Source organism: Rhododendron vialii, chromosome 8a (assembly GCF_030253575.1).
Source record: "Rhododendron vialii isolate Sample 1 chromosome 8a, ASM3025357v1".
NCBI classification, from domain to species: Eukaryota; Viridiplantae; Streptophyta; class Magnoliopsida; order Ericales; family Ericaceae; genus Rhododendron; species Rhododendron vialii.
In genome coordinates this window covers 35,333,538-35,359,267 of record NC_080564.1, presented here as the reverse complement: position 1 = coordinate 35,359,267, position 25,730 = coordinate 35,333,538, and the positions used below count along the sequence as shown (strand labels likewise).

The window sequence follows — 25,730 nt, the reverse complement described above, 5'->3', positions numbered from 1 at the left end:
GTACCAAAAAATCTTCAACATGATGAACTTCGATAAAAATTAAACCATAGACTCCAAGTCAAGAATTTGATGTCACGAATAATCAGGATGACAATCAAGAGATTATTATAATCACATCAGCCGGCCTGATGGGTCAGGGGCACCATCGTCCACAGTTTAGAAGATAAGCTAAATGGCCCCACCCTAACCATTAGATTAACCTAAACGATGCCCCATGACAAACCATTAACCAATTATAAACCAACAATCAATATACTATGGAGTATATTTTATAATTAACTTAAAACGACACATACTTACACCCTATTAGGCAATCAATCATTAAAAAAAAAAACTCCCCCTTGTACTGGATCTGGATAAAAAACCAGAGAAGAGGAAAACCCACATTGTTCTTCATCTTTTTCCAATTCTAGCTCAATGGCTGTGAGATTCTGTTCTGCTCCTTCCCTCATAACCCAGAATTATATGCCCGTCAAAAAGCCTGTTCACAAGATTTTGAGGGTTACTCACAGTCAAATTCCAGTCCAGAAAACACCTCCGCCTCAGATGATCACATCTTCTTCAATTAAGATTAAGGTTTGTGTCTAAACATACTACTGTAGTATCTTTTTTCTCTTTTCATCAGTTGAAGACACAACAAAAGTGCAAGCCTATCTAAGAACAGTAAACCAAAGAGTCCTCCTACTTTTGTTTCTAAGACCATCATCATCATCATCATCTCTCTCTCTCTCTCTCTCTCTCTCTGTGCGCGCGCGCGGGCGTGCAACTGTTTCTGAATTGTTGATCGTTTCTAACAGATTTTCGAGGATCAGTCCAGAGGTATCGTTTGCTACAAAGATGACAGTGGAGAGATAACATGTGAAGGGTACGATGAGGGCCCTCGTCCAACATCAAGTTATCGTCCAAGGTATACATATCAGAGTGTGTATATCTGCATTTGTTTGTTTGTATCCAATTTGATTTGATTACAGAGCATGACTAGTCTTACAATTGCGGTAACCCATTTAACTCGTTAATTCGATATTTGTTTCGAGCACAGAGATGCAGGGATCACCGATCTTCTTCTGAGAAACTGGCTTCAAATGGTTGAAGGTGGCGGAAAAGGCTTCAACTGAATGGGTTCAAACGCACAACAAATTGTGCTAATAGTATCTGCTGACACTGTGGAGTATCTTTGGAATAGTTGTTATTTTAAGCCTAAGTGAACTAGAATGTAAAATCAAGACAGTTTTTCATCGACGGTGCAATGTACGATATAAGCAAACAGAGGGATTTCCCTGGCATTGCTACTAAGACCAGTTCATCCGTAGCTCGCCTCGGTCCCCAAGTATTTCCGTACTCCAACTGGAATCTTCTATTGAGACAAATCATGTGTTTGTCTGAGAGGAAAATAATGAACTTCGTAGCAATGAAAAGGGAAGTAGCATTGTGTGTTTTTTACTTGCACTTAAACGGTACCCGAATTGTAAATCAATTTTCTTAATTATCTACTTTTATGGCTCCTTGTAATCGATATACACTCCCCACTCATTTCAGCTCCTTGTATTATTGAGATCTTCGAAACACAAGTACTCAAAATGGTTGCCAGAATAAAGAAAGCGAATTTTTTAGTCATTTGGAAACCGAAGAAAGAAAGAACAGAGCCAATTTTGTCACATAAGGCAAGGCTTTATCCAAAACATACACCCACAAAATCAATTGCACCATTGTAATTCAGTCCATATATAATGCTAAATACAGGGAAGATAATATACAAAAAAAAATTCCTTGGGGAGGTTATCTAATATTATACCCCCTGGAGAAATTTTGATGGCTTCAATAGCCTTGTTCTGCATGTTCTGAACAATTAATAACGAATTCTTACTTTAACAAACAGGAAAAGGTACAAAATGGAACTTCTATCCAAAAGAATTTCAACAAGGTAAAAGAAAGGAAAAAGAAAGAAAGATGTATGAAAAGAGAGAACAAAAGGAAGGAGAAGGAGTAATCCCACCTACACTTGCGAATTTACAGGCACATTGATTTACAGTATCACTCAACCGATGTTCCGTCTTGAGTGTTCTCTTCACAAAGATCAGTCTGTGAGTTACTTGGAATGATAGTTGGAGGAGACCACTGATCTGGGACCATCAGAAAATAAGTAGTCATGGCTTTTCGGAACCTTTTCTTGTACTGCTTGGGTGAAATCACTGTAGGCGACGCATTCTTTGGCCCACCGAGAATGCCCGAAGCCTTTACCCAAGTTTCAAGGTGCTTATCCCATGTATACTGTCTCATGAAATCAATGATCCCAAGAACTAGCTCGTGCTTCTCTTCATCTACCCCAACCAGTAATGAATAATCCATTACGTCAATTGACTGAACCAACGTGAAAAATTAGTGTATTAAAATGAGCAACAGACAAAATAATTTTGTATCTTGGAACAACCCCAGGGGCAACAGCTCAATATTGGAAATGTACGGCGTCAGTGTACTATGAATATATCGACAACTCAATTTGGATCGCGAATGTTTGAAAACTTACTGCGAGAAATGATGTATCATTCCAGACAGCTCTTTCCAACAATCGTTTTGCCTTATTTCCAACAAATATGGGAGAAGTTGGCATTGCTTCAATCAAGTTCTGATCCAGTAGAACTTTATTACTGCCACTGGAATCTGAATTATATCGAGATCGGGAAGATCCTTTGAGATCATAAAGCCGAGTAAGATTCCTTCGAAACAGAAGATTCTCCATAACCAGAACATCCATTTTGGATTCCTTCCCTCCCTTCAGATGCTTTGATGTAACCTTAAAGCCAACAAACAGTGAAGCTTCAGAAGTTATAGTAAGCTACTTTCATACAAACACAAAAAACCGGAAATCATAGGAAGCTTGATTTACACGTAAACTAGGAGTAGTTAAAGGTCCACAATAAGTTCCACTGATCAGAAAAAAGGTTCACTAATATGTTTGATCACATTATTAAGCTGCAAGCATAACCATGCAAGAGGGTTTATCAGTTATTGTTTTAAATTTTAGATTTCCAAAAAAATTCACAATAACTGAAGGTGTTTACAGTAAATTATTATCATATTTTTCAACTAGCATAATTGAAGTCAACGTGGTTCAGGCCCTCAAAAACTACCTGATAGATACCAAGAATCTTTGCCAGGCATGTTGGGCTTCCAGTGCCAATTGATTCAGATAGATACTTGAAATATCCAGGAGCGAACTTCGTGAACGATTCCAGCTCTGTCTTTGTAACCTGTTTGATAATGAAACGCTCATCCAAGGTTTTTGCAAAGAAGACATTGCTCTTCCCACCTTGTGCTCCCCACTTCTTGCAACGACTTAGAGACCTTACGAAATCCATCTCAGATGGGCAACATATTCTCCTCAAGGCTTCAAACCTCTTTGCAAAGTAAAAAGTCACGGTATATTTCACCTTACCATGGGGCCCATCATCATCAAAAGGAACTCTAACATGCAAAGCCTTGGTGTATGAAACAGGATCCAACGCCAAGGAGCTACGTGATCCAGACATGGACAAGATGCTGTCATCCATAGACCCCAGACTTCTATAAGATTCCAAGCCCATTTCATCAAACGAATTAACTGATTGAAAACTCCCTGAATCAACAGACAGGAAGGGAACTGTGGATTCCCCACTGTCTTTTGGCTTTTCAAAGTCATCAGATAGTTGGTCGAGGTACTTTTGTGATACCAGAGCATAAGATATGATGCTTGTGGGCTCATCATCATAAACTGGAACCACAGTGTCATTAACACCAACAGGCAAAACCAACCTAGCCCCGCCTTGTAGTTCCAAGTCCCGAAATGACGAAATATAAACAGGATTATATTCACCAAGTGCATCAAACTTCTGTGCAATTCCTAGAAAGTTCTTGTTCAATGACCGATAGAAATTTACAAAGGGCATCCCCAACCAGCTTACAGGATCTTCTATGTTCTCAGACCCTTTAATGGACAATACTGGAGGCAAACTGGGTACATTGGGCCCACCCTGGTCAACTCTTTGGTTTTCCGATTCTAACTTTTCAGACACTGACGCTTCACTTGAATCTGCAACTGCTGATTCAGGAAGCGCAGAAGAAACGGCCTTGGGCACCCCTACTCCCGGATGATTCTCACCAGTCCATGCTGCATCAAGGGTGTCCGACAGACTCGTAACAGTAGGATATTGCCCATCAGATACCGTCCTACGAACACCTATTTTCGACTCCAGAGTGTCAGGTTCAACACAGATCATCATACCACCAGAAAGTTTAGCTTGCTTTTCATTTCCAAATCCTAAATCTATTTGTGTATCAATTACTTCGTGAGTTAACTCAGGCTGGCTAGCATGGCTTTTGATTCCTTCTCCGCGATCATGACATTCAGTAAGCTTTACAGCCATAGCTACTGATTCAGAACTACTTAGGCCTTCACCTGGATCAAGAGGCATATTCATGTCAATGGAATTGCCATGAGCAGAAAAGGAGATCACCGCATTTTTGGGATTAGAGCTACTCAGATCATCCTGAAGGCTGTTGGTAATTAAACTGGCTGCATATATCAGGCGGTGGTCCCACATATAAGATTGGAAGAGTAATTGTCTTCGTAGTCGATTAACCTCAAAAATATCGACGACAGGTTGACCCTTTTTCATCTCCCTATTCGCAATTTTCTGGAGCGACTCCTATAACAAGATCAAGAAGAATCCATCAGACCCCATCTAATGCAAGCAGCAAATAATCAAATTTAAACAGAAACAATTAATGCCTTAATTCCTTTTTACTTCGAAATTTTAAATTATAAACCCCAGGATATCTATACAAGGCCATTTTGATTTGACAAGAATAATAGAGACAAAATAACCATTACGTAGATCAAAGTCTATTGAAAACATGACGCATTTTCCAGCGAACGATAGAAATTTCCAGCCAGCGCTAAATTTTGATTTATCTACCAGGATAAATTGATTAGCTAACTGAAGAAATGATCTTCATAATCTTCATAATAGACTATGTAACGGCACTTGAAAAATACAGCTTTCTAAGACGCACAAGTGTGTAACTCAAGACAGGAGAAAAAAATCCTAACTAGTCAAAGAAGACCTCACCTCAAATTCTGTCTTCTCCTTTTGCAGCATTGCTTCCAGTTCTGCAATTTGGCGTCTTGATTCAGATAATTTCGTGCCATGTCCAGGCCCAGATGTCTCACCCATCTGACTGAGAGCATTGAGTACTTCAGCAAATAACAGCTCTGCTCGGTCGACTACCTGTTTAATTTTGATGATTAGATTGAAGAAATGTGAGTGACTACCTGTTTAATTTTGATGATTAGATTGAAGAAATGTGAGTGATATGGAGTGACATATTCAGAAAATGAAATCCCAATTATCAGACCTCGTTCATTTCCTTTTCTATCCAATCCTGCTTCTGATAATTGAAATCAAGTTTGGGGGGAGGGAGGTAGACCGAATGGACGTCAATTGATGCATAGCGAAAGCAAGCAACCATTTTCCCAAATCTGCACAAGTAGTGACGACGAAAGTTTAAAAATGAGAGAGAGAGAGAGAGAGAGAGAGAGAGAGAGAGAGAGAGAGAGAGAGAGAGAGAGAGAGAGAGAGAGAGCTATGCACACAAGACTTTCATATCGCTGCCAAGAAAAAACATGCCATTATCAATGAGAACACATGGGTTAAAATAAACCAAATGCGCAGTATCATATATAGACCTATGAGTGCACATGTGCGCTATTGAATAGCTTGATATAAATTGTTGGGCCCATTTCCTAACAACTTAAGCTTTTGGGATTACCAGTAACTTAACAAGGTATCAGAGCTTAGGTTGCAAGAGGTCTTGGTTCAAGTCTCTCTGTTCGCATTCTACTTCTCCCCTTCTTATAATGTTTCGCTCTATCTATGAAAATTTGCATCTCCACCTGCACGACGGGGTTGCACGTGAGAGAGGATGTTGAATAATTTGATATACATTGTTGGCCCATTTCCTTATAGCTTCAACTTTTGGGACTACTAGTAACTTAACATGCGCATAAGGCTGCAAACGAGCCGAGTCGAACCGAGCTTTACGTTGCTCGAGCTTGGCTCGCATTATATTTAATGGGCTCGAGCTTGATTTGAGATGTAATTTTTCGGCTCGAGCTTGGCTCGCTAAGCATTGTACAAGCTTGAGCTCGGCTCATGAAGCTCGGCAATCCAATGGACTAAGAAGCCTCAATGCCTGGGTTCCTTTTTATAAAGCATCCATGACAGTGAACGAGCTTGAATCCCTGATGTAGGACTAAAGGAACCAAACAATGCATTTTCCTTTGTGGCATGACACTTGTCCCACATCGACCAAATTTGTCAAGAAGTATGAATTCCTCTCTATAAAGCTAAGCTGTGGACCCAGCATCCCTTTTATGTGTGCTGCCCCAGCCGATGGCCAACACGTGGCCCAAGTTTAAATTAAATGCTACGTGTGTACAAACATATAATAATATATTTTTATACCTATATAAAATTATAAATAGGCCCGGGAGCCTATTCTACCGCTCGGGCTCTGCTCTTTAACAAAACGAGCCAAACTTTAAGGCTCGAGCTCGTTCGTTAGTGTACTGAGCTTGAACGAGCTCTTATCGAGTCGAGCCATGAGCCGCTCGCGAGTGGCTCGGCTCATTTGCAGCCCTACATGCGCACGTGCGTGTGAGAGCGGTTTATGACTCCTGCTGAAGATATCAGCTGCTGTATAAATCTGCCATGTTGGATGATCACAAAGCTGCAAGGAATTTGGCAAGAGTTTTCTTGCATTTTAGATAATGACTCCATGACCATCCAAAAGGAGATGAAAAAATAGATGGCTAACAAACTAAAGCAAACAGCTTGGCTTCAATTCAACCGAAACTATTCCTTGGAAGGCATCAAACCATTGATCAGAGCAAGTAGAATACCCGTAGAAACGAAGACAATCTCTGTGCAATGAATGGCCACAACTTGCCACCCTGCTAGCAGCTGCATGGTTTGAAAAACTGAGCTCCAAAAACTTCCCAAAAGACAATCCCCAAGCAGCATCCGACATCACAATTCTTCGGGTTGCCGGTGGGAAACCACTTGTTCTTGGACACTTCAGACACCTGTGCCACATCCAGATCTTTCCATCCTTTTCACCTGGTAAGAGGTCTTTTTCACCTGGTAAGGGGTCTGGAAACTTTTTCACCGAAATTGTAAGGGTGCCTTGTCGATGAGTATAACAATGGACGTGTGCTTCTGATGGCATATCACATGATCGGCATCGGTAACTCTGACAAAAAAGTTTAAACTTACAGAAATGATACTTTTTTCATGTGTTTTCTACTAAACGATATGGTTAAACCTGAAACGCGTGCATATGAGATACAAATGCGTGTACATACATACATACATATATATATATATAGAGAGAGAGAGAGAGAGAGAGAGAGAGAAGGAAGGGGTTACCTGATCGAACAAATGGTCTCGTAAGAAGCGGCCCAAAGGTTTATCAAAGTTTCCATAGTATTTGATTCGAAAAAGGTGCGATCTTTCACAGACAGTCCCCTTCCAGACACATCGCGATGATAAGGAAACCAAAATGCTTTGATGGTCGGAAGGCGATGGAGGAAACTCTTCTTTAGAACCTCCTTGTTCCACTGGAAGGTTTACTTCTTGTTGAAACGATGATACCTCTGAACTACCTAGCTCATTTACACTTGCTTCACTATAGTCATTTTGAGAATTTGCAGTAGGAACACCATGACTTGCTGTGTCGGCACGCCGGAAACCACTAGCAATAAGTACATCACCCATGGCATCTCGAGCACCGTCAGCTGCAGAAGTTCTTGCCTGTGTAGACTGTTTAGAAACTACTGTACTTCTCTGCTGAGATACATGATAAGGAGAGGACTCATTATGGCAAGGCATTGCAGAGTCTTGCCCTGAAGAAGCCACAAAGGAGGAAACAGTCGAGTTGACGAAGCTTGACGGGGGTCCACTGGAGGAGACTGCATATGAAGCCGGGAAACTGTTGGACCTTTGTGGCTCCCCACAAGGTTGAGGTCCTTCAGTTTTTTCATAGGCAGGGACAGTGAAACCAGGTATAGTTGATATAGATCTGTCAATGCCTGATGGTTTATCTGGAAGTGCCACAGTTATTGGGGAGTTGAATGGTAGTTCTGGAAGAGAGGCTCCTTCATCCGCAAGAAAAGATGTTTCCAGAGCCAAGTGATAAGCTGCAAAAATTCCATACTGGACCACATGCTTCACTTTCTTCAACTCATCCCCATTGGCACCTCTGAGTAATATCTGAAACAAACAGAGGACCCAAATGAGTTTTCCGTTGTGGGTCTACCCGATCGCACTAAATGGCACCTCTGCCATATGGAAATATGCCACCATCCTGCTAAATTCAAAAAATTTGCATAGCATACATGCTGCTCGTAAATTCTACTAAATTAAACAGTAAAGTATGCAGTCCAGTATAAAATTCCTAGTTCCTCTTATTGGTTTTCTCATACTTACAGTGCATCCCAGTGGCTTTGGGCACCCTTCAAAATACATCAATGTCTTCACTAATTTTTTTCCTCCCTGCCCAGCAGTGCCATGTTCTTCTAGAAATCTCTCCACGTGGAACAGGTCACAATATCCCAACTTTTGTGAAGAGAGATGATCAATTGAAGGGACAATCTGAGCACCAGTGCAGCGGGCTATACGCTCCAATAGCGGTCTCTTGATATTGAGAACAAGTGATATGTCTTTTGCAAGAAGGTACTCCTGCGCGAATCGAGAAACTGATTTCTCCACCAAAAGGACATCAGGTTGGTGTGCATCAATCTTCGCAACAGCCATTTTTAAATGATCCATTTCCTAGATGAGGATGGGGAACCAATAAGACTAAAGAAGCAAAGAGGGAAAAAAAACTTCTTACAATCCAAAGGTGGATATAGCAAACCAGAATATGATCACAACCTGCTGCAACAGCGTATCGAAACTTGACAAGAGGTTAGAAACCCGTTGGTACTCAAGAGCCCCTCCAAGGATCAACAAGCGAGCTTTCTCTACTTTTGATGTCATCCGCCGATGAGCCACATTTTTCTTACAGACAACTCCTTTGACCACCATGCTACAGGAAAATAAAAGGGATAGGGGAGGGAAAAAAGGAAAAGGGGGAAGGAGGTTCCAGTTAATGAATGAAGAGAAAAAGAAAACTGAGACAATATGAAGAGGTAGATTTTTAGTATAGATATAAAGTCAATTAAGAATAACAAGAAGAAACCACAAAAGAATACCATCAGATATTGATAGTTGATCTCATTGAAAAGTGAATACAGGTATGAAATCACGCAAAAACAATGACCACTATCATATAAGAAGCTAATTTCATGACTGCAATGGAGAATGAAGACTGTCCCCAGTATGGACTTAGGCTATGGCATAATGCGGAGAAAGGGATGCTCTCAGACTCAAACCTCTGTTTATACACTTGGCAGCCCGAGCATTTTACCCCTGTAAGAAGTAATTGCATATTTCATGAGCAGTATTTCCTTTCCACTGCTTATGGAGGCCTTTCTAAACTTTATTTTCGTGTCACTCACGGGACGCGCACAAATTGACTCTCGTTACAGCTCTTTTCTTCTAGCCCTCCCTGCTAACTACAAGCCATCCAAGAACCCCGAATTTCATAAAAAAATACACCCAGCATTTTCCATCGATAGGGGATATTTCTCCCTTTAGACAGTCTATGGACTTTTTGATCAAAATTAAAGGTTGCACTCTCGCAAAATGAAATCTTTTACTAGTCTATAATTTGCCAGTATGGAACAAGCATGTGACCCATAGCCTAAATGGCCGTCGAATTAATCATGTAAGTTCAGAATTGGTTTCACTAAACTGCAATACAAAGATCAACCCATAATAAGTGAAAATTAAAGTGACTGCAAATTTCACGAGGTCACGCCTTGGATACACAGGCATGTTGGTAACCCCAGAAAGCGTAAGAACGCTACTTATTGACTGTTTAAGATGGGTTTTTGAAGTGCCATGGCTATTGCACCTTTTTGCTTTACAGTTAACATTTTATTCAGGTTTCAATCATAATTTGTTGTCCTGGCATGTTATTTCACATGTCCTATGCAACAAGAAGGCAATATTTCAAGACCACAGAAATTAAAATAAATGCTTGGGGTTACATTCAGAAATCAGGAAGAAAGAGGAGAATGTATAAAATCACATACTGCAGACAATACTTTGCCAAGTACTCACAAAGCAAAGCAAATTTGGTCCAGACATTATATAGCATTGAGAGATCTATGTATAACCCATGCTAACCTAGTCATAATTGGTGGTTCAGTTCGACCAATTGTTGTAGACTACAGAGTAGCACAATTTCAGAGGAAAAATGAGATCCTTGTAGAATTTTACCTCTCAGAGCGACGCCCAGAAGCTAAGCATTTCACCTTCACATAACCTCCCGGATCCATTCCCCCACTTCTGCTCATATCTGGCTTTAACAGAGTAGCAGCCTCCCAAGACAAAGACGTGATTATCTCTAACCAACTTTCTTTGTCATCCTCCTCACCCATAGGAAGATTCTCAACCTGCAATAGCTGAGATACTAAAGCCCTGAAGTGCCCATCAACCACATTCTTCATGGCCTTCTTATGCTCCTCATTTGACCTGTCCCTATGTCGATGCTCCCCACTTCCAAAACTACTTGAAGAGCGGAGGTATCCCCACTCACCAGTACCACCCCCTTCATCGTCGTCGTCAAACAGAAGAGCTTCCCTTTCATCTTCTTCATCTTCAGGATCAGGCGGGAGCCACAGAAGTCCATTGTTCTCAAAATCAACAGGTTCAGCATCAACATCTGCTGTAGCATATAAAGAGGAAGGTGCTTCACCTTCTTCGCCTATATCATGCTCGTCTTCCTTTTTGACAAGCTGTTGGATTCCTTCTGATCTCCCTGAATCAAAGCTATTGTGCAATGAAGAACTGCTTACACTTTTAGCGTCCACATTTTCTCCATCAGGGTGCACTTTATGTGAACCATAACCATTGTCAATCCCGTCAAATTCAACTTGAGGATAGTAGCCATTAGACTGAGGGAAATGCCTTGATTTGAAATCTAACCGGAGAACTCCAAATTCGTCGTCATCGTCATCACTCCTGCTGGCAAATAACATGCAAACCACAGTTTCATAAGTCATCAAAAACTCAGAAGTACACAGGAAGTGTATGCGGAACAATTTGCATAATGAAAAGTGAAAAGAATCATCACTCCTGCTGGCAAATAACATGCAAACCACAGTTTCATAAGCCATCAAAAACTCAGAAGTACGCAGGAAGTGTGTGCGGAACAATTTGCATAATGAAAAGTGAAAAGAATCATCACTCCTGCTGGCAAATAACATGCAAACCACAGTTTCATAAGCCATCAAAAACTCAGAAGTACGCAGGAAGTGTATGCAGAACAATTTGCATAATGAAAAGTGAAAAGAATAACCCCGGCATCACCTTTTACTCCCATTTGAAGAGATTTCTACAGTTGAATGGCAAATAAGACGATAAGACGTAGTGCATAGATTCAGACAACCAATTCCAATCCCAAATTATGCATTCGTGCTCAGTTTGCTAGATATTGCTCATGGAAGTGATTAAAAAACATCTTATGAACATTAACAAAGCAATATGGTGAACCAAACAGCAGCTAAATAATCCGTTCAACAAAAAAAAGCAGCTAAATAGCAAAGATACTTAGTAGGCATATTTAAGAAACTTTTCCTAGTACCAAATAAGCAACATTTAAACAACAAAAACCTAGATAATTTTGCAGTAGAGATACTTTATTTCCAAGCCTAGGTATACTAGAAAGTCAGGTAAGAGTAATTCTATAAGCAAGAGTCCCTGTGTTACCATGGAACGCTACTACCCTAGCGAATTGCGTACCAGTACGAACGTTCCGAAACGTGGTACACTTCCGTTCCAAAACATTAAATATAGCAATCCAAAGCAACCCCCAAATTTTTTCCAAAAAATTTACTGATTAATTTAAAAATCTAGAGAGAAAGGAATTTTGATGAGAGAAAATGGAAAAATTCAGTCATTACGTTCCTAGAGTATTATGCACGAATAATTTGGAAAAATTATAATTTTACTAGATAAGTTCAGGTTTTGATATCCATAGAAGCCTACCCCTAGCGTTACACAATTTAGACATGTGGTGTACCATGTTCCCGTTCCGTTCCTCATATCGGAACGATCTGCGTTCCAGGTGCAAGACAAGTAATTCTTTCATATATCTACAAATGCAACCAAATTTGTCTTATTACTTTAGTTCTACGTTAAATGCACTCTTTCACCCACGCAAAATGCTATTTCTTGTCTACACGTCAAATGCATCTGGATAGGGAAACGACCAAATTTTCACCATGCCAAACCTATTCCCAATTTACCATCCATGATATGCATCATAGCAGGTACACAATGCAATACAATGCATGATCAGGAAAACATACAAGCAATAGACATTAAGTGCCATCATTTGACAACCATGCATCATAGCATTTTTGCTACCCAAGTCATAGCTCAATTAATACCTTTCTAATTTCATATATGCCAATCCCAGAGACTAGTCACTACAAGTTGTTAGACACGTATGATTTTTAGTTCGAACATAGTACCAAACAAGTAACAACATAAGAGAAATAAAAAGAACCTGTTCATGCAAAAGTCATATCGGTTTGGAGATTGATTCTGGAAGCCCGCATGATCGTTTTTTGTTGCTACTTCACCTTCCTTATCTACACTTGTCTCCATTGCTGCTGATTGACAAGGGCTGAGAATTGACGGGTGATTTTGCGGGCAAGACTCAACTGAGTGCGATATTGACGCAAGTGTAATGCAGCTACTGTCAATGGTGCCGCTAGATTTGGTGCTGACAGGACTTGTCGCTGATGGAGAGGTACTGAGATCCAGGCTGGCAATCGGGATCCCATTATCAACAGTAGCTACGCCCTGCTCCCATTGCTTGAAACAGAAATTACAGATCCTAACCCTCTCCAAATCTTCCCTTGAAGTACTTGGATCACTTGATTGTGCAGGAACCCAGTTTGAAGTACACTTGGCACAGAAAACTCGCCCACAATGCCGGCAATGGTGTCTTCGGTTAATCAAAGTGAACTGAACTTCACACTCATAGCACCACCTACAGCTCTCATCGGGCATCCAAAAGTCCCTCGACACGTTAGCCAGCTCAGACCGCCAATGGAACCACGATTTCAGGGCCCCTACAAGATCAAGGAATGACTTGTCCGCGAAATCCATCTACCGACAATCCCCTTGCCATTGTTAACTTTTCATTTGGCTATAGCTCTATCCAATTTCGAAGTGAACGACAATGGGGAAAGAGTCTAGAAATATATGCCAAACTCAATTGCCCACAATGTTTACCAATATATCTTATAACAAGGTAGCAACCAAACAAATCCTAAATTCAGAACGTTGACTAATTGTACGTGTAATTCTCGATGCCACCAACACTCCAAGACTATCAGAGTAATTGCACTGAAGAATCTTCTCCTAAATCCAATAAATTAACTAATCTGCCAAACAAATAAGCAACCAATATCTCCTAACCTGTCGAAATCAAAATTTCACGAAACCCTAGTCGTCAAATTCAGCCACCGAAACCCTAGTTCCGTGAAATTCAAAACCAAACAGCGAACCGAGCCCTAAAAATCTCGAATTTCAAGTTGCATGCGAGGTACAAACCTTAAAAACAAAATATCAACCGCAAAGCAAATGAGAGGACCACGTTTCCTCTACAAAATCCATCAGTCGTTAAATAATTCCCAATCAAGAACCACCATGCCGCCTAAATCAACCACAAAAGAGAAAGAAAAATAAACAATTTACCCCATCAATAGCCAAAAATAAAGCTTTAACAAAAACAAAGTAGTAAAAATATACTCCTATATATATATCAATAATTGAAGAAAGAGTATCCATACCTTGAAAATTGAAGCAATAATTGATTCGGATCTCCGAGTGAAGACAAAAAGAAAAAGCGCCACGAAGACAGACAGGAATCGGCGGTGTAAACCGAGAGGATTTTCAATTGAATCAATCAATCATGCAAGCTTTTCTTAATCCTGAAATTCAATCGAATCGATTCGATCATCAAGATCGACATATATACACCTAAGATAAGACATATACGTGTATGAACGAATATATCAACGGGTGTCTGTGAGTCTCTCCGTTTCCGATTTGTATATTCACCACATAACGATGTCTGAGTACACCTCCAAATTTATTTAGTATTATTAATTTATGATTGAAATTACGGCAAAATGTGAAACTGTTTTTCTTTCTTTCTTTCCCTTTTTTTTTTTTGTTGTTGTTGTTGTTTGAATTCTACTAGTATCTTCTTTCTTCTTGTGACCCAGAAAAAAGGTTATGTCTATGTCTATCCGACTGGAAATAGTCAACATTACCACAACTTTTGGGGGAGCTGCAGCCCGCACTAAAGGGGTCTTAGGGGCGACCGATCCGGTCGTTCATTTTGACGCGGACGGCTCAGATTTGATTTGTATTCCTATAGATTTAAATCGTTCATTGTTTGAATTAAAATTCAGCAATCCATCGCCAGAATGGATAGCCGGTCGTTGCCCGACAGCCCTATAGTGCAACTAAGTGCGGGTTGCACTGCAGGATCCCTCGGTCCGAGTTTTGGCATGAAGTCGTTTGTGTGGGGAATTCCTACGCAAGGGCTGTAAATGAACTGAGTCGTGAACTATTCAAAGTTCGTTCGAATTCGATTCGTCTACTAAATGAGCTGAACTTGAATATTAATTTTAGGCTCGTTTCATAAATGAGCCGAATATAAACCTAACAATATTCGTCTCGATTAGGCTCGCGAACCTGAATTATATGTGTATCATGGGAATTTTATATACTTACAGAATGAAAATTTTGGTACTTGTACAAGTATAACCGTTTATAATTACTAAAAACTTGTTTATGTATATGTTTTTATCATATAATTTATGTTTGAACGTATTTATGTACATACTAAAAAATTTATTTGTAGCTTTAGACCTATATGAGAGCATAAATATAGATTATCATATTTATTGACTCGTTAATGCTCGTGAACAAGCTCGAGTTCGACTCAAATCCCAAGCAAGTTCAATCCGAGCTCGATTCGTCAAATTTTCATTACAATCGGCTCGAGTTTGAGTTCGCTAAAAAACTTAATGAACGAATCCGAACATTTTAATATTCGGCTCGTTTACAGTCCTGGCCCCGCAGCTAATGTAGAAATTTTGGCGAGTTCCTATGTCAGCACTAAATTACTAATGGAATTGAACCTTAAGTCTCAATTATTGAGCGGACTATAAGAAATCAATTTCTTTATTGAGCTCTGTCAAAGGTATATCGTATTTCGAAATATAACCGTAACTGGATTCATGTCATAAGATCATCTAACATAAAATTTTTTACGTGCTACAGCCTGCAAAGGCTATGAAGCACAACCTTTCTCTTCATCCGATCTTGATAACCGGCTATGCGGCACTGACGCAAGCCGAGTTACAAGTCGTCCTACATTGGAACTTGTCGGAAATAAACTAGGAGAATATATAAAATCCATATTCATCTTTTCAGTCGTTCACGATATGACAATTGCATTCCTATAACGACTTGAGAAAAGCTAAATTGGAGGGTGAACATTATTTTCCTGTTTTCGAACCATTTTTCCCATGTTCACATTGAAAGAGGATTTCTTTTGTTGACATCCATTTTTATACCATTCTGGTCCAAAAGTTTTTCTGGGAAAACTTGATCCAGAACTTCTTATTAATTGAAAAAACAAAGAAATGAATATTGAACTATCTTTAGATGAATTTATCTCTTTCATTGGTTCAACGACTAGCATCTTAAAATTGGGGGAGACAGAAGTACAGTGGGAAGGTTGAACCAACCCGCAGTAGTCGCTTACAGCTTCCATTTATTTTCTATGGGATACAGCTTAAATTGAACGTACGGCTGCGGTTTCTTTACATGTATTATATTTTTTAAAGCGTACGTGGTGCAGGTGTGATATGGCATCTCTATTGGATCATAGATATTTGGATAATCAACTGGCATAGATCTGTCTGGCATCATTATCGTTTTCTAGCTACTGCATGTCTTTTACTAGAAAATGAACTACATTACAAAATAACAACCGGGGCTGCCACCATTGCATATGGATGGTTGGAAACTTGGAGCAAGAAAAAAGGCCGAAAACATTCATGCATGGCTTGCCCTAAGCAATTTATTTACTGGGCTGGCGTTCTCTTATTCCTTATTTATTCAGGGACCGTTTATAATTATTTATTCAGGGACCGTTTATTTGATGGAACGTGAACGTCATATTGAATTGTACATGCAAGATATTTGATCAAATATCTAGTATGTACGACCTTTGTACATATACTGTAAATATACAATCCACAAGATATGGGGAGTATATGATATCATTAGAAGCGTGGTATTATTAATCAAAATACTGTTAATTCATGAGAATGTATTATCTAGTTGAATTATATATCCCTTCATTATTAATTCTATCAAACTAGTGGACCTAGAATATTTATTTGACCAGATATGTGCATCTGAGAACGAGCTTGATCGATCAACCATAGGAAATTACTTTAGTTAGTGGTTGTCCTGTACCCATTTGATCAAAACCATTAGAGTTTTTTATAATTGCCGTGATAAAAAACGAGGTGGTGATCCTGAATAATTTTGACTTTTTTTAGTAGTTGTTGCCAGTGTAGTCTATAGCGTGATTATAAATCCATAGGTCCCCGCCAACAAGTTTTTATATATATCCTGGTTATGGAAGTTTTCTAATGGCAATGAGGTGGATCTCTAATCCCAGCCCAGTGCAGTTCTACGTTATGATTAATTACTGGTTTGAAAGTGAAGCTAAACTATATGCTATGTCCTGTATTTAAGATTGCTATCCTATTAATCCAGTCCTTATCAAGCCTCTTCACCAATATAAAGTTCTATCCGTGGGGCGTAACTAGGACGCGGGAGCTCTGTCTGCTTTCCATGGGAGGCAGCAGCCCCAGCGTTTTGAAAAAAGAAGTCCTCATCAGCCTTATCTACGATCCTATGGAGCAGAAACTTGATTGTGAGAGCTCTAGAGATAAAATTTAATTATGTCTCTTTAGAATAATATGACCAGAATAATAAGATCTTCACACTGGTTCAAACACGGTCTCAAAAAAATTAAGTGCTCAAATTTTCGATCAATTTGAACCCGTGTGAAGATCTTATTATTCTGATGATCATATTATTCTAAAAAGACATAATTAAATTTTGTCTCTACGGCTCTCATAATCACGTTTTTAGTTCATAGGATCGCAAATAAGGAGGATAATGGCTTCTTCTTTTTTTCAAAACGCTGTCGGTCAAGGGTGTGGGTAGGGACTACTGCCTCCCATGGACAGCAGAGCCCCGCGTCCGTGTAACTAATAGCTAGCTAGCCCAGTCTAGTGTTAAAATTTAAATCCAGCAACCAAGATCCGATCCTCTCCATGACCAACCTTTCGCATACGATCTGAAATAAACAGAGTATAATATCATCATCTATTAGGGCTCGTTTCTTCGAAGGATTTGAGGACTAACCAAGAACTATAATTTCTAAAGTCTGTAAACTTTGTACTCAAGCCAACCCGAGAAAAATGAATATCAAAATCTCAACCCAAGAAAAATACTCCACCACTTCATATGGTAATAATATCACGTTTCGAACGTTAAGCAATCTATCACAATTTCCATAGCCCAGCCACATCGTATGGATGTTGTATCCTATTCGTTTATTTCCGGACACCCAGTATAAACCCTTCTTTCTTCTGCAAACAATAGATTAAACAACATTTCAAATTGAATGATTTCAAAACAAAAATCAAGAGCTTAATCAATTGACATATCATCACTGTTATTCTGCTGTTTTGCCTTGATTGGGTTTTGTGTCTCTTCGGGTGTTGTTTCTCCTTTTGGGATCTTTTGTCTTAGTTGGCTTCTTGCCAGCTTTAAGTTGTTATTTCTCTCCCTTTGGTCATGGAGGCATGTGATTGTTGGAGTGTGAAAGTGCCTTCTTTGTGGGTATACTCTTGCTCCGGCATGATGCCTTATGCTTAAGATCCTTTTAATTTTCGTAATCTGTTTTCAAACATTAATAAAATTTCTTTTTGGCCATTCAAAAAGAAACTCATATTCGGTTGTCTCTACACCCTGATAGGCAGGGGTGCACTGCAGGAGAACAGTACTACCAAATCCAAAAGTTTAGATTTTATCTCGGCAATTAACGACTCAAATCTACAATAGCCAATATGGAATTTGAACCATTAATTGACGAGATGGACAGTTCGAATCGCACATTACCCCCTCTAGTCCACCACTAGACACCAGACCACAGGGAACCCAAAGTGCAAACAAACTACGTTCAACAATAGGACTGAAAATCAAGTGCGTGTATGCACGCGCGCATGTAGACGAATGCTTATGAACGCCTACAGTATATAAAAAACGTAAATCAAAGTGAAAGGGGTTTAACTAAAACGGGGAGAGTGATTTAGAGCACTATCAATCTTGCCCTGCAGAGACTAAAGCAATCAAGAGCTGGTTTTGTGCCCCCAAGAATTTGATTTTGCAGCTGCATAAACTTACTGTCTGGCATTACTTTAGCCAACCAGCTCGGCCAGCTGCAGTAAAACATATAGTACTAGAACGCAATAGACCAAATCTTTCATCAAAGCAAATTGAAAACGAAATCAAAGAGGTAAAAAACAAAGCACCCCCTCCTCATGCGAGAAAACAGAGACCACCATCGATTCGGATGGATTCAGTTTACTACTACTATTTAACAGTTGTTTGTCTGCTCTGATCACAATGCAATCATACCTCTAGTAGGGCCGCCGACTCAAGATTGAAGCTGTCAAGATCTGGTCCCAAACGTTTTCGGGGAGAGATTCTAGGGTTTCAGTTCAATTTTATACTCCTGTTGTAGCGGGTAAAATGAGATGGGCTGAATGGGCCTTTTAGGAACCAAAATGGGCCTCATTTTTATTTGAGCCTGGTGTGGTGAGTTACAAGATGGGCTGAATGCTTTTGGAAGTCCAAAATTCTCATGGGACCCCATCAGACGTGACATTGATAAGATTTTACAGGAAAATAAAGGGGAGTGATTTTTGCCATTCTCCAAATTGTTAACGGCATTCTGTAGGGGAGTGCCAAAATTAATATGGGTTCATTTTGCCACTCCCCAAAAGAAAACATGATAGAATGTACCAAAAAAAAAAAAAACAAGATAGAAATTATGTCACTAAAAGAAGGAGAGAGCATCGGATTATGACCGGCTTAGCTAATCTTATATTACGTCCAATTAGACTAATCCTACATTATAGAAACATACGTCTACATAAGGAGAGAGAGAGAGAATTTGACACAAGAAACAGTATCACTAGTTCGCTACAAAGGAAAAAAGGGTCAAACTATGATCACTCAAGCTTATCATACAGTACGTCCAGCTAGATTAATCCTGTCGTATATTCGCCTACGCACACATGATCTATTAAAAAAATCCCAAGGAAAAAAGTAGTGTAGTTTCATTGAACAAAAGCCATCATTTACCACTACTACTTTTAATGGTCTCCCATTCCTTCACGGCTTCACTCATTTCATATATAGTATTTGCCAAAAAAACATTGAACTTTTTTAGTACAAAATGACTAAAAGCGACCAATATGAAATAATTACTACTGTGCTAAAAAGGACTTTTAGGAGAGGCAGCATATAAACCGGGCTGCCTTTTTAAAGTCGCCGGAACCCGTCAGAAAAAGTCCGCCGGATATTTCACTTTCGGCAAATCAAAAAAAAAGCTTCCGAATATTATTAGTAGTATTACCGAATAAATGTGGTATAGATCAGCCTCATTCATTCTCGACACCCAACAACAGCTACGAGACGACGCCGTAGCAGCAGCAGCTCAGTTACCCGAGAGCCGTATCCTCTCTCCAGCCACCACCGCCACGGCCACCGCCACTCATAACTCCTCTTCCATGGCCGAGACCCTCCAAAACCCTAACCCTAACGTCTCCGCCTACTACCAGACGCGGGCGGCCCACCACGGCGTCGTCACCAGCGACTGGCTGGCCCAGGCGCAGGCAGCCGTGGGCCGCCACCCCGACGACCTCCCGCCGGAGAATTCCAAGGCCGGTGATTTCGGGAAGGCGTTCAGCGTGGTTGACGAGTTCAATAACTGGAGGAAACAGCCCGATCTGGCCGAGGCGGTGGCCGCGATTAGGGCTTTGGCTTCTGTCATTCGGTCCAGCGAGGCTACCACCATGATGGAGCTCGAGATTGAGCTTAAGAAGGCCTCTGATTCACTCAAAGTACGCTTACTTTCGTCAAGTTTTGATTTTTTCCCCCCGTTTTGTTAGTTCATGTGTATTGCTTTTATCCGTATATTATGAAAATCAGGCATTGGTAGCTAGGGTTTTTATTAGTTGATTTGTTTTATGAGGACTCACTCAAAGTACGCTTAGTTTTGTGAAAGTAGTATTTTTTCTGTGTTTTTTCATAGCTTTTTATCCCTATCATGAAAATCAGGCATTGTTTGCTAGGGTTTTATTTGTTGATTTGTTTTATGAAAGCAATTTTTGTGATTAAATGGGAATGGACATGGAAATCAGTTCCTGCAATTTATTGGGAATCACTAGAATGCAGAATTCAATTAGGTAAGTTTTTGTGCAAAGTTGGTAGATGGACTAGATTATTGTTCAGTTAAAGCTGTTCTTGGAATTTCCGCTTGACCGAAAAAAAGGTGTTCTTGGTTTTTTAATCACAGTTAGATATCTAGCAAATTCTCTTTTTGAGTCTTATCTAGAATGCACTTTGAGATTCAAATAACTTATAATATGACTTTGTACAAGATTCGATGTTAAAATTCATCGGGCAGTAGCACCAAGTCACTTGATGATTTGGATGTGGGTGGCTGCTAGCTTTGCTTCAACTCCTGCTTCCGAGACGATAGGAATGGATGAGTGTGCCCTATAAGACAGGCTATAATTATATGACCTAGGAAGGCCAATATTGTCCTGCCCAACTGTGTATGGGATGCTATAGATGGGCTTTTTCCGGTGGAACTTTTGTGGAGTTCTTAAAATATAACTCTGTGTATGTTTGAAGAAACTGGATGTGACAATGGGTTGTGGAAGGAAAGGATTGGAAGGGTTTTTCAGAACCATTGTAGGGGTTGCTCCTCTCTACAGAGCTTAATAATAGGGGACATTCGTGCTTGCCTCAGCTCTTGGAAAGGGGTCAAGGCTTCTCCTCGAAATTTAACCACTGCTGCTCCTTGGAGGATTCCTAGGAAGGTCTTTGCTTCCTGATTGTTTTGGTCTGTTATTCTGTTCTCATTCAGTTGGTTTGCCTTGATAAACTAGATGGGACTTCCAAGCCTACCCTTGAACTTTGTGCTCGATAATATGCTTTTAGGTGACAATATTGTATATTTGTGTTCAATTGTTTGGAGAGTGCATAGCTGAAGCCAATGTTGATGTCTTGATGTATTGGAAAGTCACGGAAATCATAATTTCAGAAGATCATGATTTGAGTGGTTGTTTATCTGGAGGTTGTCTATTTGAACACATTCCTCCCCATGCTCGTTGTTTCTTTTAAAAGTAGTGGAAAGTAGTAGACACTATGGCATTTGAGGTGCCAACAAAATGGAAGCCTAGATGTCAACAAAAGGGACACAAAGCCTTGTTCGATGCAATAAACCAAAGGAAGTGGTAAGCAGCGTTAGTTTGATCAGGAGTAACAGCATGAGGACAAAGAGAACCTCGGATGAATCCTTCCCTTGACGAATTCATAGATTGGTTTGATCTTTTTCATACTTTGGGTCAGGTATAGGGCCATTTTCGTAAGCCCCCCTTTTTCGTACACGAGCGGCATTCCCTTAATCCCTGGTTTCTAATATACTTAATTACTTGTAAAAAAACATAGAACCTCGGACGAACTGGCGGGGTGGTTTCTAATATACTTATTTACTTATAAAAAAACAGAGAACCTCGGACGAACTGCCTGGGAAAACTTAATGCTATATGACCTACCTAAAGGAACAGATATGAATAGAGCAGAATGCATGGAGATAGCCTTTGCCTATACGACTTAGGGTTCTTTGAACTGAGTGTTGTCAAACTTATGAAGATAATGGAAAGTAGTACTAGTGGTAAGCCTGCCCATTTTTGTTTATTGCAATTAGGGAGTGCTTTTTTAATGACGAGGAACTCCAACCCCTCCTTTGGTGGGCCAGGGTAAACTCGGATATGTGCGACCCTCACCCCACTCTATCCTCACGTTTTGTCATGTGGGAGTACTTAATAAGGTCAATAACTATGGAATGGGAAAAGGTCCTCTATTACTGGCATTCCCTCTATGGATGATAGTAAGTTTGATGACTAACGCTATTTGAGTTATAGCACTAAAGATTTTTTGTCAAATTTGATCTGGGCCATCGAACAAATGAATACAATGTTTTACTCTCCAACCCTAAATAAAAGAGTACTGCCTTCCCTCTTTATTACATGGTGTTTAAAATGAGCAAGGTGACAGTATCAACTCAAACTGAATGGTCCAGTTTAAAATTTTTGAAAGAGGAAGAAACAAGCTAATGTGGTTTTCACAATCTCTTTTTGTTTATTCAGTCATGGGACACTACCTCCATCTCTTTGACGGCTGGCTGTGATCTTTTCATGCGCTACGTAACAAGAACTTCAGCTTTAGAGTATGAGGACTTTACTTCAGCTAAGTCTCGCCTCATTGAACGTGCTGAGAAGTTTGGGGAGATATCTTACAAGGTATGCAATCTCATCGTCGATTTAGGAGCGACTTCTACAGATTGAACTTGGATTTCCTGATCCGCGCAAAATTTTTTGGTGCTGTTAATGAAGTTCTGATTTGCAGGCACGTAAAATCATTGCAATGCTTAGCCAAGAGTTCATTTTTGATGGCTGTACCATTTTGGTGCATGGTTTCTCCAGAGTAGTTTTGGAAGTTCTCAAGACAGCAGCACAGAATAGGAAACTCTTTCGAGTTCTTTGTACAGGTTTGTTTCTTCCCTAGAGGTCTCCTGTACCGAAGATTAGCATCATTCGTTGTAGTGGTATCTCTAGTTACAGGTATTCTGCGTGAAATGATTCTTTGTATTCATGGATTATAATTGGAGATGGCAGTAGTAAACTCAGTTCAAGGAAGAAGACGAGGGTGCTAAGATCAATTTTCAAGTGCCGACAGTATTAGTTGTGCACTTAGTCCACAATCTTAATGTGTTTATGTACTAATAAATGAAGGATAAGGGGGTCAGTTCACACATTGACATTACCACAGGGGTCCCAAGTGAAGTTTGCCCTTTTGTTTAGATAGACACTTCACATTGAGTGGTTATGTCGCATTACGTCCCCCTGCATAATCATTTATAGGTTGTTGCAAGGATGAGCAATTTTGTTGAAGACAGAAAGGTTAAAGTGTCTTATATAATAGAGGCTTACTAACAGCAGACATTTTTACACACTCAAAGCTAAGATACTGGCACTCTGTTCTGTAGTCAAAGCACTTCACAACAATGGCAACCGGCTAAATCTTTCCTTTTCATAAGTAGACAGCTAAACTGGACTGTACTATGTGAGAAGTAGTGGTATATGCTCAGCGCTGGTGTATGTTATTTGGTTTACTATGTAACTATCAGATGCTGGTAGCAATGGTATATGAGTCATATGACTAAAATGTGTTCAGGCAACTAGCTCTTTTGTGGTGGATCTGACCCATTTATCAGTCGACTTCCAATGAAAAATGAGCAAAGCTGACATCCGCCCACCTATTCAAACTTTTAGATTTACTTGTATCTATAGACTGTCGCTTGCCGTTAAGTTCAACTGATGATAAAAAATCATCCTCCTTTTTTCGTGGCTTCTTAATTCTTGTTCTGTATTCGATGATTACATGTTTACAAATGCAGAGGGAAGGCCAGACAGAACAGGGTTACGGTTGTCAAATGAGCTAGCCAAGCTTGATATTCCTGTGAAGCTCTTAATAGACTCCGCTGTGGCATATAGTATGGATGAAGTTGATATGGTATTTGTTGGAGCAGACGGAGTGGTTGAAAGCGGAGGCATAATTAACATGATGGGGACCTATCAAATTGCTTTGGTGGCCCAAAGCATGAACAAACCAGTTTACGTGGCTGCTGAAAGCTACAAGGTATGTTGACAAAAAAATAAATTAAAAAACTTCTTTCTCTCAATTCCTAAAGAAAATCTTTTGCATTCAATGCAATCTTTTGGGACAAATAAAAAACTTACAGAATGGAACTTTTGTTGTTATTTTCGCCCAACAACTCATTCATTGAACTATAATTTGTCTCTACAGTTTGCTCGCTTGTATCCGCTAGACCAGAAAGACATGGCCCCTGCCCTGCGTCCGATTGATTTTGGGGTACCTATACCATCCAAGGTCGAAGTGGAAACCTCGGCCCGGGATTATACACCCCCTCAATATCTCACCCTGCTTTTCACAGATCTTGGAGTTTTGACACCATCTGTTGTTAGTGATGAGCTCATTCAGCTGTACTTGTAGGCATGGTTGGCATTATAACTTAATACAGCAAGCAGACTAGGTTTTAGTTTCCTTGCAAATTGATGCATATTCCTTTTAACGTCCTGATTCAAATGCAACTTGGCTAAATTTTGGGAATTTTGTTTTGTGTACATGTGAGTGGGAAATTTTTGCATTGTGTCTGCAGTTGATTGTTCATATTGATTGCTAATGCGGTATCGCTATTGCGTTTTTTGTCCTGTGGTCGATATTTATTTGAGTTTAGTGCTTATCAGTTTGGTTCTTTGGTTTTTTTTTTGGTGTGTGTGGGGCCATAATGGTAGGAGATTATTTGTTTTTGCAGTCAACTTCAAGTCTTTTGTGAAGTTTCCTGTGTGGTCTAAACCGGGAGGAAAGTGATTTTTTTTTGGGTAAGGTAAAATTTTATTAGAAACCCACATTACACAAAATAGGACATACCCCTAGCCAACAAAACAACCAAGACCTAAGGGACATTCCCCATAAAAAACATACAGAAATTAAGAGTTGACAAAAACCCTGCCTGAAATGTTCAAGTCAAGTAAAGCAGCCTATTCACATAAGACTTCTTAATGTTCCTCCAAGAGTTCACATAGCTACGAATATCATCAGAGGCAACTACACTAATAATCTGATATGGAGTAGAACTCACGCCTTGAAAAATGCACCTATTCCTCTCCCTCCACAAGTGGTAAACAAGTGCGGCACAAGACAGCTTCACCAAAAGAGTTTGGAGGTTAGCACCACCCTATGAACATTGATCCACTGGATCTCATTGAGCAAAGGGAAGCAAGGCATGTGGATGCTATTTTTCACCAAGAAATATTGCCACACAGAAGTGGAGAACGGGCAACCAAAGAACGAGTGCTCATGTGACTCATCAAAGTTGGTACAAAGAACACAAGTAGCACAATCAATAACTCCCCATCTACGCAATCGATCCCTAGTGGCCAATCTCCCCAAAATACACAGTCATTGGACTATAGCCCATCGCGGAACATGATGTTTACAAGGATAGAATTGGTTCCATGGTGTTGAAAT

The 25,730-nt window shown here is 39.9% G+C and overlaps 3 protein-coding genes across 4 annotated transcripts; 2 read left to right on the top strand and 1 right to left on the bottom strand.

The window, feature by feature from the left end:
* The first annotated feature begins 242 nt into the window (after positions 1 to 242).
* LOC131335539 (uncharacterized) lies at positions 243 to 1,513 on the top strand. Its single transcript, XM_058370942.1, has 3 exons — positions 243 to 576; positions 798 to 907; positions 1,040 to 1,513. The coding sequence occupies exons 1-3, from the start codon at positions 418 to 420 to the stop codon at positions 1,113 to 1,115; spliced, it is 345 nt and encodes a 114-aa protein (XP_058226925.1). The 5' UTR covers positions 243 to 417; the 3' UTR covers positions 1,116 to 1,513.
* Positions 1,514 to 1,668: 155 nt separating this feature from the next.
* On the bottom strand, positions 1,669 to 14,411 carry LOC131335537 (1-phosphatidylinositol-3-phosphate 5-kinase FAB1B). 2 transcript variants are annotated; one of them, XM_058370940.1, is made up of 12 exons: positions 14,009 to 14,411; positions 12,715 to 13,872; positions 10,422 to 11,168; positions 8,970 to 9,123; positions 8,523 to 8,867; positions 7,464 to 8,306; positions 6,938 to 7,287; positions 5,392 to 5,515; positions 5,106 to 5,264; positions 3,129 to 4,682; positions 2,525 to 2,791; positions 1,669 to 2,358 (listed from the first exon to the last, which is right to left on the bottom strand). In XM_058370940.1, exons 2-12 carry the CDS (start codon positions 13,320 to 13,322, stop codon positions 2,032 to 2,034), a joined length of 5,478 nt encoding a protein of 1,825 aa, XP_058226923.1. In that variant the 5' UTR covers positions 13,323 to 13,872; positions 14,009 to 14,411; the 3' UTR covers positions 1,669 to 2,031. The 2 variants fall into 2 exon arrangements, with proteins under 2 accessions (XP_058226923.1, XP_058226924.1); XM_058370941.1 differs by having other exon boundaries at positions 10,422 to 11,165.
* A 5,417-nt stretch (positions 14,412 to 19,828) lies between these two features.
* On the top strand, positions 19,829 to 24,847 carry LOC131335536 (uncharacterized). Its single transcript, XM_058370939.1, has 5 exons — positions 19,829 to 20,449; positions 22,766 to 22,918; positions 23,025 to 23,166; positions 24,076 to 24,317; positions 24,486 to 24,847. The coding sequence occupies exons 1-5, from the start codon at positions 19,970 to 19,972 to the stop codon at positions 24,690 to 24,692; spliced, it is 1,224 nt and encodes a 407-aa protein (XP_058226922.1). The 5' UTR covers positions 19,829 to 19,969; the 3' UTR covers positions 24,693 to 24,847.
* The last annotated feature ends 883 nt before the right edge of the window (positions 24,848 to 25,730 follow it).

What these genes read in the sequence shown, in the direction of transcription:
- LOC131335539 (XM_058370942.1), top strand. Translation starts at nt 418, where the DNA reads ATGGCTGTGAGATTCTGTTCTGCTCCTTCCCTCATAACCCAGAATTAT. An exon ending in CTTCTTCAATTAAGATTAAG is followed by an intron (nt 577 to 797) that starts GTTTGTGTCTAA and finishes CGTTTCTAACAG; the next exon opens with ATTTTCGAGGATCAGTCCAG. An exon ending in ACATCAAGTTATCGTCCAAG is followed by an intron (nt 908 to 1,039) that starts GTATACATATCA and finishes TTTCGAGCACAG; the next exon opens with AGATGCAGGGATCACCGATC.
- LOC131335537 (XM_058370940.1), bottom strand. Translation starts at nt 13,322, where the DNA reads ATGGATTTCGCGGACAAGTCATTCCTTGATCTTGTAGGGGCCCTGAAA. An exon ending in CAAAGCCACTGGGATGCACT is followed by an intron (nt 8,307 to 8,522) that starts GTAAGTATGAGA and finishes TGTTTGTTTCAG; the next exon opens with ATATTACTCAGAGGTGCCAA. An exon ending in TAGAAAAGGAAATGAACGAG is followed by an intron (nt 5,265 to 5,391) that starts GTCTGATAATTG and finishes AAAATTAAACAG; the next exon opens with GTAGTCGACCGAGCAGAGCT.
- LOC131335536 (XM_058370939.1), top strand. Translation starts at nt 19,970, where the DNA reads ATGTGGTATAGATCAGCCTCATTCATTCTCGACACCCAACAACAGCTA. An exon ending in CTTTCGAGTTCTTTGTACAG is followed by an intron (nt 23,167 to 24,075) that starts GTTTGTTTCTTC and finishes TTACAAATGCAG; the next exon opens with AGGGAAGGCCAGACAGAACA. An exon ending in TGGCTGCTGAAAGCTACAAG is followed by an intron (nt 24,318 to 24,485) that starts GTATGTTGACAA and finishes TTGTCTCTACAG; the next exon opens with TTTGCTCGCTTGTATCCGCT.